We start from the raw sequence: 16,417 nt of genomic DNA, 5'->3' as shown, positions 1-16,417 counted from the left end.
GCCCGGGACCCCAGGCCTCGCTGGAGCCTCGCGCTCTCGGACATTCTCCTCCCATCCCTCTCCACGAGCCTCGCGCCCGGGCGCGGAGAGGGCGCTGCCGGCCTTGCTTTGCCCTCGCGCCCCCTTCCACTCCAGGGAGGGTCTCCGCTCGCCCACTCGGCTCCCGAGGGCGCTGCCTCCAGCCCCCGCCGGCGCGCGCGTCCCAACCAGAGCGAGAGTCCCAGGCGGCGCGCAAGTCCCGGCCGGCGCGCGCGTGTGCCCAGCCGGAGCGCGCGTCCCGCGCCGGGGCTCCGAGGGCGCTCACACCAGGAGCCCGTCCTTGTGGGGCAGCGGCGCCTGGGCGCAGTCGGGCTCGGCACTCTGGACCTTGACGTAGACCGGGGCGGGGCCCGCTTCGCAGGCGGCGTTGCGGGGCGCCAGCGCCACGTCCTCGGGGCCCGCACAGGGCGTGGGCGCATACTGGCGGCGCAGGGAGCGGCGGACGTTCTGCGTCGGGTACCCCAGGAGCTGGGTGACGCGGCTGCCGCGCCCGCTGGCCTTACACCCGGGCGCCAGGGCGTCCTCTCTGTGGAAACAACAGGCGCGGGTGAGCGGGCTCCCGCGGCGCGCGTGGCACGGCCTGGGCAGAGCGAGTTCTGAAAGCCTGTCCCCGCGTCCCCACCGGCCCTGCCTCTCTGGCTGCACCTACGCTCCTGCAACTACCCCTCCTGCGCCCTGTACCCCGCAACTCTGCGGGCCGCCAGCCCCGTTCTCAGACAGCACAGCCCGCGCGGCTGCTGCCAGCGCCACAGCCCCGGCCCCCGCCGGCGGTTACGCAGAACCACAGCCTTCCCAGGAGGGAAGCTCGGAGAGGCGGGCGGAGCCGCTTCCCTGCCCGCTTTCCTTAGCTACCCCTGACCCTGCTCTCACTTCTCTCTCTCCCTCCTCACCTCCTGCGCCTCACTCTCACCCCTTGCGTCCCCAGGGCATTGCAGTCAATAGCACTACTATTTATTCTATTTTTATTTCTAGTTTTTTTTTCTAATATAAGTATAGAAGTTACTAGTTCTACCCTTATTATTAACTCTTCTTAAATAACATGTCCAAAGTTCTGACCGGCGCGGACAAGAAACGGGGGGGGGGGGTTAGGGGGGGTGGGGGACAGGGCCCTGCCCTCCAGGAGCGTACAGTCTACACCGACAGAGGCTGGACCCGAGGGAGTGGAGGGCGGGAGCAGAGGTGGGAGGGGAGAAAGCCATGCGACGAGTGGCAGGTCGGCATGCTGCGGTCCCGCTCTCCGTGGCGCTGGCGGGCAGGGTTGGGGTGGCGGGCGGGGGTGAGGAGGGCAGGGCGCCGGCCCCCGCCGCTCCGCATGCAGCATGCATCAGGTTTTACCTGATCTCGCTAGCCAGGTCGCCGCAGGGCCCGCCGCCGACCCCGCCGCCGTTGCCGTTGCCGTAACCGAAGGCCCCGCGGTTGCCGGCAGCCCCGAGGCTGCTACCCGCCCAGCAGCAGCAGATGATCCCCCAGACGCCCACCATCAGGCAGGCCAGCATGAGCAGGGAGCCCAGCACCGCGCCAATGATCATGCCGATGCGCTTCGAGTCTGCAGAGAGAGGAGAAGGGTCAGCCCTCTGCACCCCAGGGTGGCCTGGCTAACGGGGTGCCAGGGCAGGGCATCTGTGGCAGAAGGCCCTGGGTGCAGGTCTCCCAGCCCTGGGACATCCATAAGGAGTCGGTGGGCAGAGGCAAATGAGCCTCTATGTTTGTTTGTTGCACCCAGGGAAACCTGAGGCAGCCTGCACCAGAGCCAGCCTGGGCTCCTCCCACCCCGCCCTCCCAACCTTCCCCCACCCCCAGGACCAGTGCACCTACCTGAGACCTTCACTTCCACCACGCACACACTGTAGCCCACGTGGTTGGCCACGGTGCACTGATACAGCCCATCATCGTCTTTGGAGATGCTTTTCAACACCAGGTCGCCGTTGTTCGTACCTGAAACACAGCAGTGCCATCAAGGAGGCGGAAGGGCCTGCTGTCTGAGAGCCCCAGCCCAGCCCAGCCACTGTGGGGTGAGGTGGAAAGAAGACAAATGTGTAAGCACACAGGTCCACCTCAGTGTCCAGGTGAGTCACCTCCTGCTGGAGCCAAGAGGGGGAAAGAATCCCAGGCCCAGGCCCAGTGGGTCTACTCTGTGACCCCAGGGAAACATGCTCCCTCCCTGATGGGAATGCCCTCAATCATACAGTGAGGACGGGTTTAGGCTAGAGCCACTCTGGGTCTCCAGCTCTGCTATTCTTTGTGAGTATTGCTGCAGTTTTACACACCTCTTGCCATTTAATCCTCGCATGCCCCTGCAAGGCAAACCTCATTTTCCCCTCTCAATATGAAGAAACAAAAGAACAGAGAGGTTATGCCACAGACCCAGGTCTTGCAGCCAGAAGGGTTCAGCAGGAACTCAAGCCCAGATCTGGCTGCCGAGACTGCACTTTCCAGACTCACCACACTGTTTTGACTGACTTCCCCCCTCTGCCTCTCTTCTTTCCTCAATAGCAGCTTCTGGAACAGGCCCAGGAAAGCATCTCCCCAGGGTTTCTAGGTTTGACTCAGTGCCTCCGGGGGCCCCAGGGAGCCCCAGCAAGTCCCCAAGTCCGACAGGTCCCCTGTCGCTTAATGCAGCTCCCTCACCTGGGTTCATGGAGCTTTGGAAGCTCTCCTGGTACGAGAGGTCGGAGTGGAAGCTATGCTGGGAGTGGTAGGAGCCTGCTCGGTAGGGGTGGGTGTGCCCGCTGATCTTGGCCCATTTGTAGGAAAGAGGTTGGGTGCCCCCGTTGGCAAAGCACTTCAGGACCACATCATTTCCTTTTGCCATGTGGCCCTCGGTCCAGCACATGGGCACCTCAGGCCGAGCTGTGGGGAAGCAGCAATGGTGAGCCAGGCCGATCAAGAGGAAAAGCCATCCCAGGGCCCCCCTCGCTCTGAGAGCTGGGGAAGGGGAGCCCGGAGGAGTGCAGCTATACCTTGTACAGTGACGATGACCTTCCGAGAGGCCATGGTGGTCTTCTTCACCCGACACTCATAAGTGGCTGTGTCAGATACCTGCAGGTTCATGAGGTTGATGGAGGCATCGTACTGGCTAGGGTCTGAGGCTGCAAAGCGGACCCTCTGCTGCAGATGGGGGAGGTTGCCATGATTGATCCTCTTGTCCTGGTAGCTTATGAACTGTGCAGAAGAGAAGGAAGCAGGTGGTGAGGGGACAGAGCCAAGGAAAGTCAGGCAGATGGGCTGCCAAATTACTGAACTTCTGTAAGACTTTATTTTCCCATCTGAAAAAATGGGAGCAATGTTGCCTAATTCACTGGTCTCTCACAGAATTCGAGAGCAGATGAGATGGAAAGAGCATCCTTATCCTTTGGAAAGGATAAGGCTGTACAGGGAACTCTCGAGGGCAGGGACCCTGCCTAAACTCTTATCCCTTGGTCCATTCCCTGAGAGGCCTTGGGAAAGTTCACTGTGAAGTGTGGAGTAAGGAGCCCAGAACTCACCACATTCTCCCTATGTGAGGGGTCTGAGTTGAGCTGCATCCACTCAATGTCCAGTCCATTGGGACCATAGTCCTCAGGGTCCAGGATGTAGGGACAGCCCAGCCTCACATTGTCACCTTCCGCCAGGTACAGAATCTCCTGGCCATCCCCGTTGATCCGCACAGCGGACAGCAGCGCTGGAGAAGGGCACAACAGTTCGGGGGCGAGCAGAACCAGGGCTTGGGGGTCAACTCCAGTCCCCTCATTCTATATCAGCAGTCAGTGGGGGGCCCACAAGGAGGAGAGGCTGCTTGGAGTGTGTGAGTGTGCATGGGTTGGTATGTGCACATCCATGTACATGTATGTATTTATATATATATTTTATGTGTAGGAGGCCCCTGAATGCATTGTATATATGCACAGCTATTAGATGTGGTGTGTGCATGAAGGATATGTGTGTATGTGGATATGGATACATGCCCCTGATTATGTGTATAAGTATAAATGTGGGCATGTTGGGGTATGTTTCTAGGATATGAATGAGTGTGGAACATGAGTCAATGTGTATATATGTGAGTGTCTGAATGTATGTTTCTGGATGTGTGGGGTATATTGAGTGAGTGTATAGATGTGTGTGAGTATGTATGCAAGGGGTGTAACTGTGTGGGTGCTTCTGGGGTGTGTGAGAGTGTCTCTGGTGTGTTAGTGCAAGTGAATGTGTATGTATGGGGGTGTGTGAGTGCATGTGTTTCTGGGTGTGTATGGTAAATGCGTGTGTGTGTGTGTGTGTGTGTGTGAAATGTGTTCCTGATCGTGTAAGTGCTGAGTGATGTTGTACAGCTGTGTAATGGGGTGGCTGTGTTGGTGTGACAACAGGTAGCACTGTGGACTTGTGTCCTGCCTCTGTGTGAGTGAATCACTATCACTCAGGTACAGCCACCCCACATGGTCGCCATGGGGACCCCTCCTGCTGCTGCCCTGGCCCCACTGAGTCAGCTCTGGGTGAGGAGCTAGGATCTGAGCTCCTCTCCCTCCCCTGTTGCCCCAGGCAAGTGCTGGCTCCAACCGGTTGGACCTAGAGAGGAATAAGAGGGGGTGTGCCCAGCACCCCAACCTTGGCAGGCAGGACAGGTAGGCTCCACCTCCCAGCCTCCTGCACCCCCCTTCTCAATCCTCTTGCTCAGCCTATCTCTTTCTTTGGCTGCATCTCTATTAAAGAGTCACACCCTTTGGGGTCCTAGCCCCCTTCTCAGAAACTCAATCCTGACCTCTTCATACTTACAGTGTCATGCTCACAACTGCACACTGTCACGGTCAAATAAATCAGCACACAGACATACTAGTAGCAGCCTTCAAAATGCAGGTGGGCACCTGCACAGCCCCACATCCACAGACACACACCTGCACACAAAGCAGCACACACTCGTCCAAAGACAGGCCACTACAGCTCCAACCTCCTCTGATTCCTTCAACACCAAGCAGACAACAGTCTGGTTCTAGAGAGCCAGTGGACACCTGCAGCACCCTTTAAGCTTGTCAGCCTGGCCCCAGCCCTGCTAGCTCCAGGCAGCCTCTAACGGATGAGAAGCCTCCTCAAGCCCCAGGCCAGGAGAACACAGCTCATTCCTGAGATAAGGATCCTGATGCCAACTGCCAAATCCTGGGGCCACACAGGCAGGCAGCGCTGAGCCAGAATGAGAGCAGCACTCCACCCTGGAGAAGGCCGCGAGGCCGCCCACAGTGCCAAGTCTCCACACCCAGCCAGCCGGGCAGGCAGGTGAGTGCAGGGAAGAGGCTCAGGAGGAGGGCTGGCTGGCACGGGGTGCCCTGTCCTGCACTGGGGTCAGCGTCTGCTGCTGGCCAGGTCAGAGCACCTCACCCAGACTCTCCTGAACTCCCTGAAAACTTTCCCAACCTTTTCCCATAGGTTTCGGTCTCAGAACACCTCCCACTCCTCAGGACGCTGTTCCTGGTGGTGACTGCGGCACAGATAAATCCTTCCAGGGAATATGGGAGAAGAGAAACAGGAAGAGGGAAGACAGCTGGCGGGAGGACAGCCTTGGGGAAGGGAGGACAGCCTTGGGGAGGAGGAGGACATCATAATGATTCTCTAAAGAGATGGACAGTGGCGATTAATTGTCTCCACAAAAGCTCCCTCTTTGGGTCACCGCAATACAAGTGTCTACTCTCAGCTTATAAATAACTTTGTGATTTGTCCAGTTACTGCCGAGGCCACTGCCCCTCCCTCTGGGATGAGGGAGGTAAGAGGGGAGAAAAGACCCCCATAAACGGGTACGTACATAGACAACACAACACCTGTCAACCTCTTGGAGGTGTCCCACCCCCGAAGCACAGTTGGGGCTTCCTAAGGAGCTCTGCTGTGGACTGTCTCCAGAGGGAGGGTGCTGCAGGCATCTGCTAGAAATTCAACCATTCTCTCTCTCTCTCTCTCTCTCTCTCTCTCTCTCTCTCTCTCTCTCTCTCTTTCTCTCTCTCTCATACACACACACACACACACGCACACGCACATGCACACACACACACGCTAAAAAAAGACCACCTCCCTTCATGAGCCCTCCCCGACCCAGGATCCAAACCCCAGGAAGGTCTCAGACCCATTTCCAGTGATGCCCACACAGCATGCCTTGCTAGAACTTGCCCCACATGGGCAGGGAGCCACGCTCTTGCCACGCTCTTGGTTTTGAACTCTTGCCTCCAGGAGCACCTGACCAGGGTGGGGACCCTGCGAGTCGCCGCCCACCAGCACTGGCCCTGCTGCTCAAACTACACCAACCCTGGGAGGCTCTGCCCTCTCTATGTAAGTGCCCCCCAGCCCTGGGCTCTGGTCTGAGGGGGTGGGGGAGGCCCTCAGCCGGGATAGCCCCAGCCTGATGAAAAGAGAGCCTTCCCAGCTCCGCCTCGGCCCCCACCCAGCTATGTTGCTCACCTGGGCTCTGTCTGCCCCACCCCCAGTGCCCAAGCCTCACTGCCATTCATGGCCCTGCATGCCTGCGCCCATAGTCCACTCCTTGCTGACACCAAGAAGGTCCAGCAAAGACCTCCTCCCTGCAGACTCTTCCCCAAACCCCAGGCATGGGGTCTCCTGGGGAGAGGCCCTCTGGCAATATCCCAACCTGGGCACAGCAGGGTGAGGTGGCAGTACCAGCCAGAGCACCCAACAGTCTCCAGGCCCCCGTGAGCCTCACTGCCCCTTGGCCTGCCTGCCATCGTGGCATCCCTGCCGCTGCCGCTGCGTACCTGGGCTCAGGCACACGAGCAGAAGTTGGAAGGCTCCTCCTCGAATTCCCATGGCTCTAGGCTCCGTGTTTCCTCCGCCTGGGCTGGGTATCCCTGGGGCTGGCGGCTGGGGGGGCCGGTGGTGGTGGGGGTATGGGGACTGTGGAGGGGGAGCTGAGGCCCAGACTGCCCGGGGTGGCAGGAAGGTGCAATGAGCTCCGCTGGTGAGCAGCCGGAGTTATTTCTATGGGAGGGAGGGGGCCTGGTCCCCGCCTTGGGGAGGAGTCCCTGGAGCCCTAATTAGCGGGGTGACAGAGTGGCCTACCCAGGCATTACCCAGCCCGCACCCAAGCTCTTCCCTATCCTGAGAGTGGCGCAGGGTGGCCAGCGGGACTAGTAATTAGGCACCTGTTAAACTTCTACTTCCTCCTGGCCCCATCCTCGGGGTGACAGCAGCTGCCCCATTTTACCGCGTCCACAGAGCTCCCGCACCACTCATTTGCTGCCTGCTCCCTGGAGGAAACGGGGAAGAGGAAGGAGAGACCAGGCTTGGGGAGGGGTGCCCAGGCCTTGCCAGATTATCACTGATGCCCTTCTCCCACACCAGTTCCTCCCCCTCCCCCCATCAGTGCAGGCTCCAGCATCCCAAATCCCCACCCCCAAGTATCCCGAACCCTGAAGGGGGATCCCAACAAGCACAGGCACCTCCTAGGATGAGGCCTGTGGAAAAGGGCCCAAAGATAGTAATCCTGAGGTGCGGAAAGACCCAAGCAGATGAAAGGCTCTAGGAATGCCCATGCCTTCCCCCTGAGCCTCCCCTTCAAAGGCAGCCAGGTCTCCTGAGATGGAGGGGAGGGGGGAGAGGTACACGTGGGAACAGGGTCTTCCCCTGTTGTACCCTCTAGAGTTATGCCCCCCACTCTGCCTCCCTCTATACCAGATGCAAGGTCATCCCTGAGCACAAGATCCCTGGGAGCAGGGGTTCATGGGGCATCCCCTCACCTCCCACACAGAAGGAAAACCAGTTCTGAGGCCTGAACAAAAGGGGCCAGGTGTGTGGAGGGAGCCAGGTGAGCCATGAGAGGGGGGAGCAGGGGAGTGGAGGAGTGGTTGTAAGAGAACAGTGCAGGAGACCAGGAAGGAAGTGCCTGCAGTTCTCTGGAGGGCAAGCCCCCCTGTGTGTCTTTCTTTAGAGATCACTAGGTGTCTTGCCTCTAAGTCCAGGAGGTGAGAGCAAGGGCCATCATCACCCAGAATACCCCTGGGGTGACTCAGCCCCTGCAGCTCTGGGCAGGTTGCAGTCAGGCTAGAGAGGGTCTTGGAGAGCAGAAGGAGAAAGTGCAAGACCAGCCTTTGCTGGTTGGCCTGGGAAGGGTGGGGGTGAGGTCCTAAAACAGGCCTGTGCCTCCCCAGACTCCATGGCTGCTCCCACAAGTGGGGGGCAGGGAAGGTTTGGGTCATGAGTGCCCCTGTTCAGCAGCTCCAACCCCTCATAGGAGCCAAGGCTCCTCCCCCTCCCTGACACAGGGCACAGGCAGGGCAGGTGGGGAAGAGGCTTGGGAAGACTAAGCAGGTTCGGGGATGCTGCCAGGGCCCACCCCTCTGGGAAAAATAAGAACAATAAGGAAGACAAGGAGTCCACGCATCTCTGCATTCCAGCCCCTCACTTGCATGTCCAGCAATAACAGGCGCCATGATGTACACAGGGAATATCCACATTTCCTTATTTATTTTGAGGTTTATGGCAGGTCCCGCACACTCTGGACAGCAGGGATCATTATCTTCTCTTTACAGCTAAGGAAACAGAGGCCTGAAGAGGCATGAGAATCCAGCCAGGTGATGATGCTGGGGCCTGGCCAAGTGAGGGCACCCAGAATCCTGACTCAATCCAGGGTCTCCCAACAAGGGCCCATAAGCCCATAAGCTCACCGCCCCTGAGGTATCATGAGGGTGGGGAGGGGGGGTGGTGAGTGACAGGTTGAGGGGAAAATAGGAGATCAGGAAGAGGGAGAAAGACAAGGGGTAAGGGATGAGGTTGTGGTTACATTAAACTGAGGTGTGGGGGTGGAGTTTAATTGGGTTCTGGATTTTAGCTAATATTAGAGTCAGGGTGAAGCCCAGAGCTGGGATTACATTGGGGTTGGTTAGTTGGAACTATGACTGATGTTGAGGTGAGATTTGAGGTTCGGATTGGAGTGAAATTGAGATTAGGTTTAGAATAACAGCTACAACTTAGGGTTTATGCCTGGGCTTGGTTTGATGATAAGGAATAGGGTCTTCATGTCATTCAGAGCTAGGCTAGGGAATGCAGTTAGAGCAACATTACAGGCTGGATTGAGACTGGGTTAGAATTTGAGGTTATAGCTGGATTAGAATTGAGTCTGAGTTCGAGTTACTTAGGGTAGGAGCACAGGTTAAAGTTGTGTGGCCAGGAGATTCATGGAGATCAAAATGAGGTTTGCTTTCTGCTATAGAAGACCTCAGCCTCCATCCACTAAATTCAAGTTTGGCGAGAATTTTCCCCCTTTGCTCTGGGAGAATACAGATAGCATGTGTTGACTGAAGTCCCAAGAGTCAAGAGAGAGTTTCAAATACGAATGTGCTCACCCAAGGGATCTGAAACAACTTTACCCATAAACAATGTAATCTCCAGAATCCTGCTCTACAGCGTGAGCTCACCCCCCAGTCAAGGGCATTTGGGAAGGGGATGCTGAAGGTTGTTTGCAATGAGGAGCTCTGATGCCAATTAAACTAGGAAATGGAGTCCATCAGAGGAGTTTCTCCTGGGGGATGTCTTGGTTTTGGAGTCTAAGAAATGGGAGTTGGAAAGACCCAGGGCATAGATGCTTCTAGAAGAGCCATTTTTAAGGGCTCCACCCTGGAGCCCCTCAAAGTCTCAAAAGCACGCTCACCACTCTCCTTTCACCCATTGAGGGCTAGTTGCCACATTCTTACAGTTTAGGGCCACAAAGGCAGCACCAGCCTTCTTGCCCTGTGCCCTGAGCCCTGGAAGGGGGCTTGGAAGGGGAGAGGGGAGAAGGGAGCTGTGAGAACAACCTTGTCTTCATAGCACAGGTCCAGCCTGCAGCTTCTTTCCTTTCTGGGCTTCATCCTCTGCAGAAGCAGAAGGCCCTCTCCTGGGGGCCTTCCCCCAACTCTTCCATCTCCTTTCTCCCCACCCAGTCTCCACCCCAAACATTTCCCCACCCACTTCCTTTTCAGGTCCCATAAAGGTTTGGATAAATCCTGAAGTCCATTGGGGTTCCCTCTGTGCCCCCAGGGAGAGAGAGATTGGGACAGTGATTAGTATAGAGACACAGGTGGCATACAAATGGCTCATCCCATAGCCAGAGAGAGAGGAGAGGGACCAGGCATGATCTGGGACCCAGCATGCAAACTCCCAAAGGGCTCTTGCTTTGCCCTGAGAAGTCCACACCTCCTTCAGGTGACTGACCCTGCTCTGTCACACCCCCAGGTGGGTTATATTTGCGTCTAGTCTGAAAAATCGAAGATAGAGGTTTAGAAAGTGAACAGAGACAGAGGAGGGGAGAGGCAGGACAAGGGCCCAGAGACTGTTTCTGAAATGGGGGTGCAGACCCACCTCCAAAGTGCCCTTCTTAGGGCCTCTGTGGTGGCACAAAGTGTTGAGCACAGCACTGTGAAGCTGTCCGTAGCCTCTGCAGCACAAGTTCAATCCCTGGCCAGCCACAGAGCTACCCACATGGCGTAGCAGGCCTCTCCTGAATCGCCCGCTGCTCCTCTCAGTGTATTTCAGTAGATCTGCCTGTTCTGTTCCCCACTCTGTCTCTGGTGAATTCTCTTACCCCCTGCACATCTGGCCTGTACCCCAATTGTTGTATGCATAAATAATCTTTAAAAAAAAAAGGGGGGGGGGCCCTTCCCAGCAGCTCTAACCACACTGTCCTGTAGGTCCTGCTTTCAACTGCTAAAACAACCCCAGCCTGACTCCTCAGGCCACCAGGAACACACTCAAGCTCCTATCTCCCCTCAGGGCTCACGAGTTTTCACACATGCACACATGGTCAGCAGGCTGCTGAGCCCCCTCCTCCATCCCCATGTGCACCCAGGCTCACCCTGCAACCCCAGAGCCTGGGCAGTGGCTCATGGAGGGCCACAATGGGGCTGGGGGGACAAGGCCATACTGTCTGTCAGAGAAGACGAACAGGGCCCCCCACATACATGGTCACAGACAGGCCAGGGGCCTGCTGTAGCCCTGCTGTTCCGCCAGCTCTCGGCTCAGAGCCATGCTGGGTGAGGCCATGGGGGAATGAGGAGAATGGGGGCTTTGTAGGGGTGTGATGGGAGAATGCGAGAGTCAATTGTAAAGAGAAGGATAAGACCCCTTGCTGAGGCAGATTCAAAGCTGGGTGGTGCTAGGAGCTGAAGCAGTGGACAGGGTCAGGGTCAGTGGGTAAGGACCTTAGGCCCAACCTTCCCAACCTCAGGATTCCTGCCAGTCCAGCTTATAAGAAGGGGACCCCAGGAGACAGACTGGATAGGCCCATATCTCTCTATCCTGGGCCAGACTTCTGAGACCAAACAGCACCAACATGTCCCTGTTCCTGAGAGGGCTGTCACCCCGCTGTTTCATCAGCAAAGCCTCAGGGTAAAGGGTCCCAAGTAAGCGTTCAGGATCCAAGGCAAAGTGGAGCGAGGAATAAGCCGGTGTCTCTTTCTGGTGTCTCTTCTCTGGAAGTAAATACTCATTTTTCTGATGATAATAGGTCACACAGTAGGCTTCTGGGGTGTTGGCAACACTCTAATCCTTGCCTGGGTGTTGTTTACAATGGCGCTTCTTTAGTCAATTGTTTATTTTTTGTGAGACTGGGCCTACCTGAATGCCAATTTCATAAGAAATATTCAAAAATGTCATTTCTCTCATTTAAGAAATAATAAAAGATAAAGTACATTTTTCTTAAAAAAAAAAAAAAAAAGAATGAGCTAGTGAATTCCTGATGACACACCTGGAGACAAAGGGCATCCCGGCACCCCGACACCCCAGCACCTCGGGAGAGCAGCCAAACCCTGGAACTGCCACCCACTCCAGAGACAGCTGGGCTTGTGCTGACCCTGGGGAATCTAGTAAGGAAACTTGGGGTCTATCCTTGCAGAGCACCCAGTTTGGGGGTGGGGAGCAGGAACAACCAGGGACAGGGAGCCACCCCAAGGTCCGAGGAACTGGGGGATAGGTGGCAAGGTGTCTAAACAGAGGTCTTAACTAGGTGCCTGGGTTGGGGTGGAGATGGGTGGTGGGAGGAGCATGTCAGTCCTGGGGAGCAGACCAGGGTACCCAGCCTCTGGGACTGTCCTCCCAGCCCACCAGCGACTCAGCAGGATCAGAGCCAGCCCCCTCGATGGCACTTGGATCAGCAATCCCTTGCATGTTTGTGCGAGCACGCATGTGTACATAGAGAGCTGTGATGAATTAATCCATCACCCTGTGGCCTCTGACCTTTGAAATTACAGAAATAAAATTTCCTTTGATTTTCTACCTGGATTCCGCCCTGCTCTGGCAGTTTCTCCTGATCTGACATATCCTCCAGGAAACCATGGTGCCTCTGCCCTGCAGCAGCCCCAGGCCTGCCTAGCCGGGAGCTGGCAGAGCCAGCCCTGAGCCGGGTGTGTGTCTGCTTCCCCAAGAAGCGCCTGACCAGCTTCCCGCTCCCCATGTTTGTTTCCTTGTTGCTGGGGCACTGGGGGAGGGAAGAAGCCAGTCTAGGGGTGAGGCCAGAGGGGGTGGGGCTCCAAGGGACAAAGTAGAGGGTTCCCCATTTTCCTTGCTGCCTTTCCTAACAACTCACTCCCTGCCCTTCTTAAGAGCCCTGTCTTCCAGAACTTCGGTCACTCCCCATGCAGGGTCTGTACACAACAGCTAGAATAGAGTGTGGAAAAGCTGGTCTTGTTTTGTGTGGCCCCAAAGAGCAGAACTGGGGCTGGAGGAGGCACAGTAGACATGCACTGACTCAGCTCAGAACTTGAGCGTAACCGGCTAGTCTGAGATGGGCCAAGTTGCCTTTGAGGCGATGAACCTGTCCAGTCATTTTATGCGCATTTACAAAGGAGATTCAAGCACCAGAGTACCCTGGAGTCCCCATTCCCCAGGCACTCACGTCCACAGGGGCAGCCCTTCCCCAAGACCCCTCCCCAATTGCTCATGTGCTCTGGACAGGTTCTCCTGGTCCCCTCTCCCACCCTCCTCCACTCCTCTTCTGGGAATCTTCAGAAAAAGCCACCTAAAACCTCAACTTGCCTCAGGGTTGTCAGAGGTGCTGGTGTGGCTGCCCCTTCCCAGGAGCACAGGGAGCTTTCAGGAGTAAAGGCAGGGGTGTAGGAATTCTTCAAAGCAGTCAAATCCAGCATAACCAGGCCTTTTCTGGGACCCTAGATTTCCATGATGTTGGAATGTCACCCTGGTGTGGTTTGTCAAGAGAGTTCTCCAAGTGGAGTGTGGGAGGGCGAGGGGAGGGGGGCAGTCACCCTGGGGATGAGATAGGAACGAAACCTCTGACCTGGGGTGAACCACTGCCCCCACAGTCCCCAGGCTCCCCACTGCAGGAGAGAGTAAGGAATCCATGGCCTCTCCATTCTCCTTAAGAATCTACTGGTGACCCAGACTTCTTGCCTGAACTCCAGCATCCCCTCCAAGATCACCTCAACAGTTGCCACCCTCCTTACCCTAAAAGCTCCATCTGGCTTTGAACTCTCTGAACCCCTTTTATCCAAGCCTAATCAAAGTGCTTTTACTGAGACCAATTAATGCCCTCTGTGACCCAAGTCACCGGTGGGGATGTGATGCTCTCAGGGGTGCTGCAGGACATCCCAGCGCCCCACTGAGTCAGGGACAGCTCTGCCACCAGAGTTGCCACTGAGTCATGCCACCTTCAGCTGCTTCTGCAGCAGGTGCAAAGGACCTGAGGCAACTCCAAGCCACAGTGGAACCTGACAGCAACAGATACATGCCACTGGTAGGCACGGAGCTGCCAGGAGCAGGGGCACATGCCAGAGATAGCTGCCCACAAACCCCATTCAAATTCCACAGAGAAGCCCAAGCAGGGGACCCTCCAGGCCATCCCAGTCCAGTCTGGCATTGCCAAGACCAGTGGCTCCCTGAAGCAGACACCACACCAAGTCAGCATCTTGAGCATGATTTCATGGGGGGAAGGAGGTAGAACTTACATCTTTACAATCAAGACAAGGCATTCCTTAAGAATTTGCAGGTCTCCCTACACTGCTTTGCCCTCTGCAACTTTCCAGACCCCCACAGCTGATCCTGGCTTGAGGGGTGGGGGGGGCAGGCACACAGCTTATTTTCATCCCTAACTCCAGGAGGGGAGATGGAGTCCTCCCCATGAGGAGCTCCACCTGCCTGCCCTCTAGATAGGACCTAGGCTGCTCTACCTGGGAGGGTGAGCTAGTTGTTCCTGGGGGTCGGGTGACTGTTGTTGGGGGGGATGGGCAGGCATGGAGTCACAAGATAATTCTAGGTTTCTTCTCTATTCCAGGCTCTTCCCCTGCCCTGCAAGCTAGGCTCACACAGTCCCTTGGGGTTCTGCCACGACCAGCACACCACCTGACCCCTCCAACCCTATTTCATGCCAGGAAACTTCCCTGTAATTACCCCACTGCCATTCAGAATGCAGGGAGAGATTTATAAAAGATGCCATAGGTAGCCACTTGGCCTCAGGTGCCAGCTGCCTGCCTGGTTGTCAGGAGTGCTCCACTTGCAGGAACAAGGTCTCAACTAAGAGTCAAGAATCTAGACACCTCTGGAGGCCAGCACGCTTCTCAGGAATCCCAAAAGAAGAAGTCTTCTTTTGGCCCACACATGGGCCAGTTCTGAGAACTGGTGGGGCCGACCTGAGGCGAGAACTCAGATCCTCTCCTAAACTGTCCCCACCTGCTCAGTCTACATCTCCATCTCCACCTTTGCTCATGTAACCTATGGCGCCCACCCGCCATACTCAGGCCACACCAAGGCAGTGTCACCTCCAGACTTGAGGGTCTAGCAGGCCCTCGCCTGCTTCTTCAGCAGCAACAATTGTAGTGAAACTCTGGCCTTGGGCACAGAAGTTAGCAATGGGCTCTTCTTGGCCTGCTCTCTAGGGAATCTCTTCTTCCCGGTCCCAAGATGAATGACTCAGGTAAACCCCAGGCACCAAGGCCCTTTCTGGATTTCTTGGGGAGAGGGCCTCCTGGAACAGGTAAGGGTTCCTTGGCCCCTGCAATATTAACTTTGCAGTCAGCAATGCTCAGACACTCAGCAAGTGTTCCAGCTACGGAATGGGCCAAGGTCCTCAGTGGCATGACCCTCTCTTCCTAGGCCAGGGGCCACAACTTTGCAAGAAACCTAGAGAGGAAGGTACCAGCCTTCCGAGAAGAAGGGGTGAACTCAGGGTGCAGAAAAGTAAGAAACTTCTTCCTGCACAGCTGGTGGGGGCACAAGAAGGTGCTGGGGGTCATCCTGAGGAAGGGGAAGCATGAAAGCAGCTTGCCCACTCTCCCTGGGCCCTATGAAAAGAGGACTCTTGCCTGGGGCCCTTGTAACCTGGCGTTGTAAACACCCAGGACGCGCCCAGCAGCTGTCCTCTGCCTCCTCAGACAAGGGAGACAAGAAGGCTCTGGATTTGAGAAATGGAATTGGGGGAGGGGAGCATGATGATGGAGCTGAAGGGAAGTCCTTTCTCCCCAAGACAAACAATAACAGGAAAATTGCTCCATCCCTAGAAGCTAGCACTTCAGCCCCAAATAAGAACCTGATTGGTATGGTCCTTCCAAAAAAGTTGAGATGTTCTAAAAATGCACAAAATGGGGGCACACCTGGAGAAGAAAAGGAGCAGACTGGCACCAAGAAGACACTCTGGGTGGTGCTCCAGGTCTGCTGTGCCCACTAAGTGTCTAGAAAGTACCAGCACTTGGTGGACGCTCAGTGAGTATGTAAGTGAAAAGCTTGGGGTGGGGGAGAGGGGAGTGAGACAAACTAACCCAGATAAAGATGGGTCTGGGGAGCTCCCTTATGGGAGTGAGATGGACTAAGCCAAGCCTGGCTTCCTGGTTGAAGGGCAGCTGGCTTTGAGTGAGGGGCTGGGCAGCAGGAGAGGACTTGGCCTTGGATGCCCTGATAGGGACAAGCAGGTGTCTGTGCCTCAGCCCTGCCTGGAGTTGAAAGGCTCTGGAAGGAGAGACTGAGACAGGGAGCCCAAGGTTCAAACACACACCCCCTACAGATGTGGGCTGAGTCAGAGGCCGCTCCCCAGCACCCAGTCCCGCCCTGAGTGCATCTCCAGCTCCTGGCTCCATGCCCTCAAATGCCTCTGAAGTGGGCATGGATAAGGGCAGAGACAAGATAGTTCTGAAAGTGGACGCACTGGTGGCAGGCCAAGGAGACACAAAAGACTAGGAGGCCCCAGGACACAGGGACCATCTGGCTCAGAAGCATAATCGCAAGAGCCCCCCTCCATTCCAGCCTCTGAGTTCCCCGCCCCATAGCCAAGTGTCCAGGAGCCTCATCTACTCCAAGTCAGCCCCAGTCACAGCCACCTCCCTGCAGAGAAAACTAGGCTGTTCCTAAGAGAAGTAGAATAGATTTAATCTATACAAAATGTCTGGGTTAGCAGCAGTTAGGGTCCCTGAAGGCACGGGAGACAGGGAGGCACCCC

The 16,417-nt window shown here is 56.3% G+C and overlaps 1 protein-coding gene across 1 annotated transcript; it reads right to left on the bottom strand.

Annotated features, from left to right (window-relative positions):
* Positions 1-300: 300 nt before the first annotated feature.
* VSIG8 (V-set and immunoglobulin domain containing 8) lies at positions 301-6,813 on the bottom strand (the record flags this gene model as incomplete). The annotated part of the gene is made up of 7 exons (XM_084251146.1): positions 301-565; positions 1,375-1,585; positions 1,855-1,974; positions 2,668-2,889; positions 3,000-3,201; positions 3,525-3,700; positions 6,762-6,813. The coding sequence occupies 7 exons, from the start codon at positions 6,811-6,813 to the stop codon at positions 301-303; spliced, it is 1,248 nt and encodes a 415-aa protein (XP_084107272.1).
* Positions 6,814-16,417: the final 9,604 nt, after the last annotated feature.

The sequence above is a fragment of the Talpa europaea genome, assembly GCF_964194135.1.
Source record: "Talpa europaea genome assembly, chromosome: 12".
In the NCBI taxonomy this organism is placed as follows: Eukaryota; Metazoa; Chordata; class Mammalia; order Eulipotyphla; family Talpidae; genus Talpa; species Talpa europaea.
Note: the sequence above shows the minus strand (reverse complement) of the source record. Positions and strands in the feature narration are given on the sequence as shown.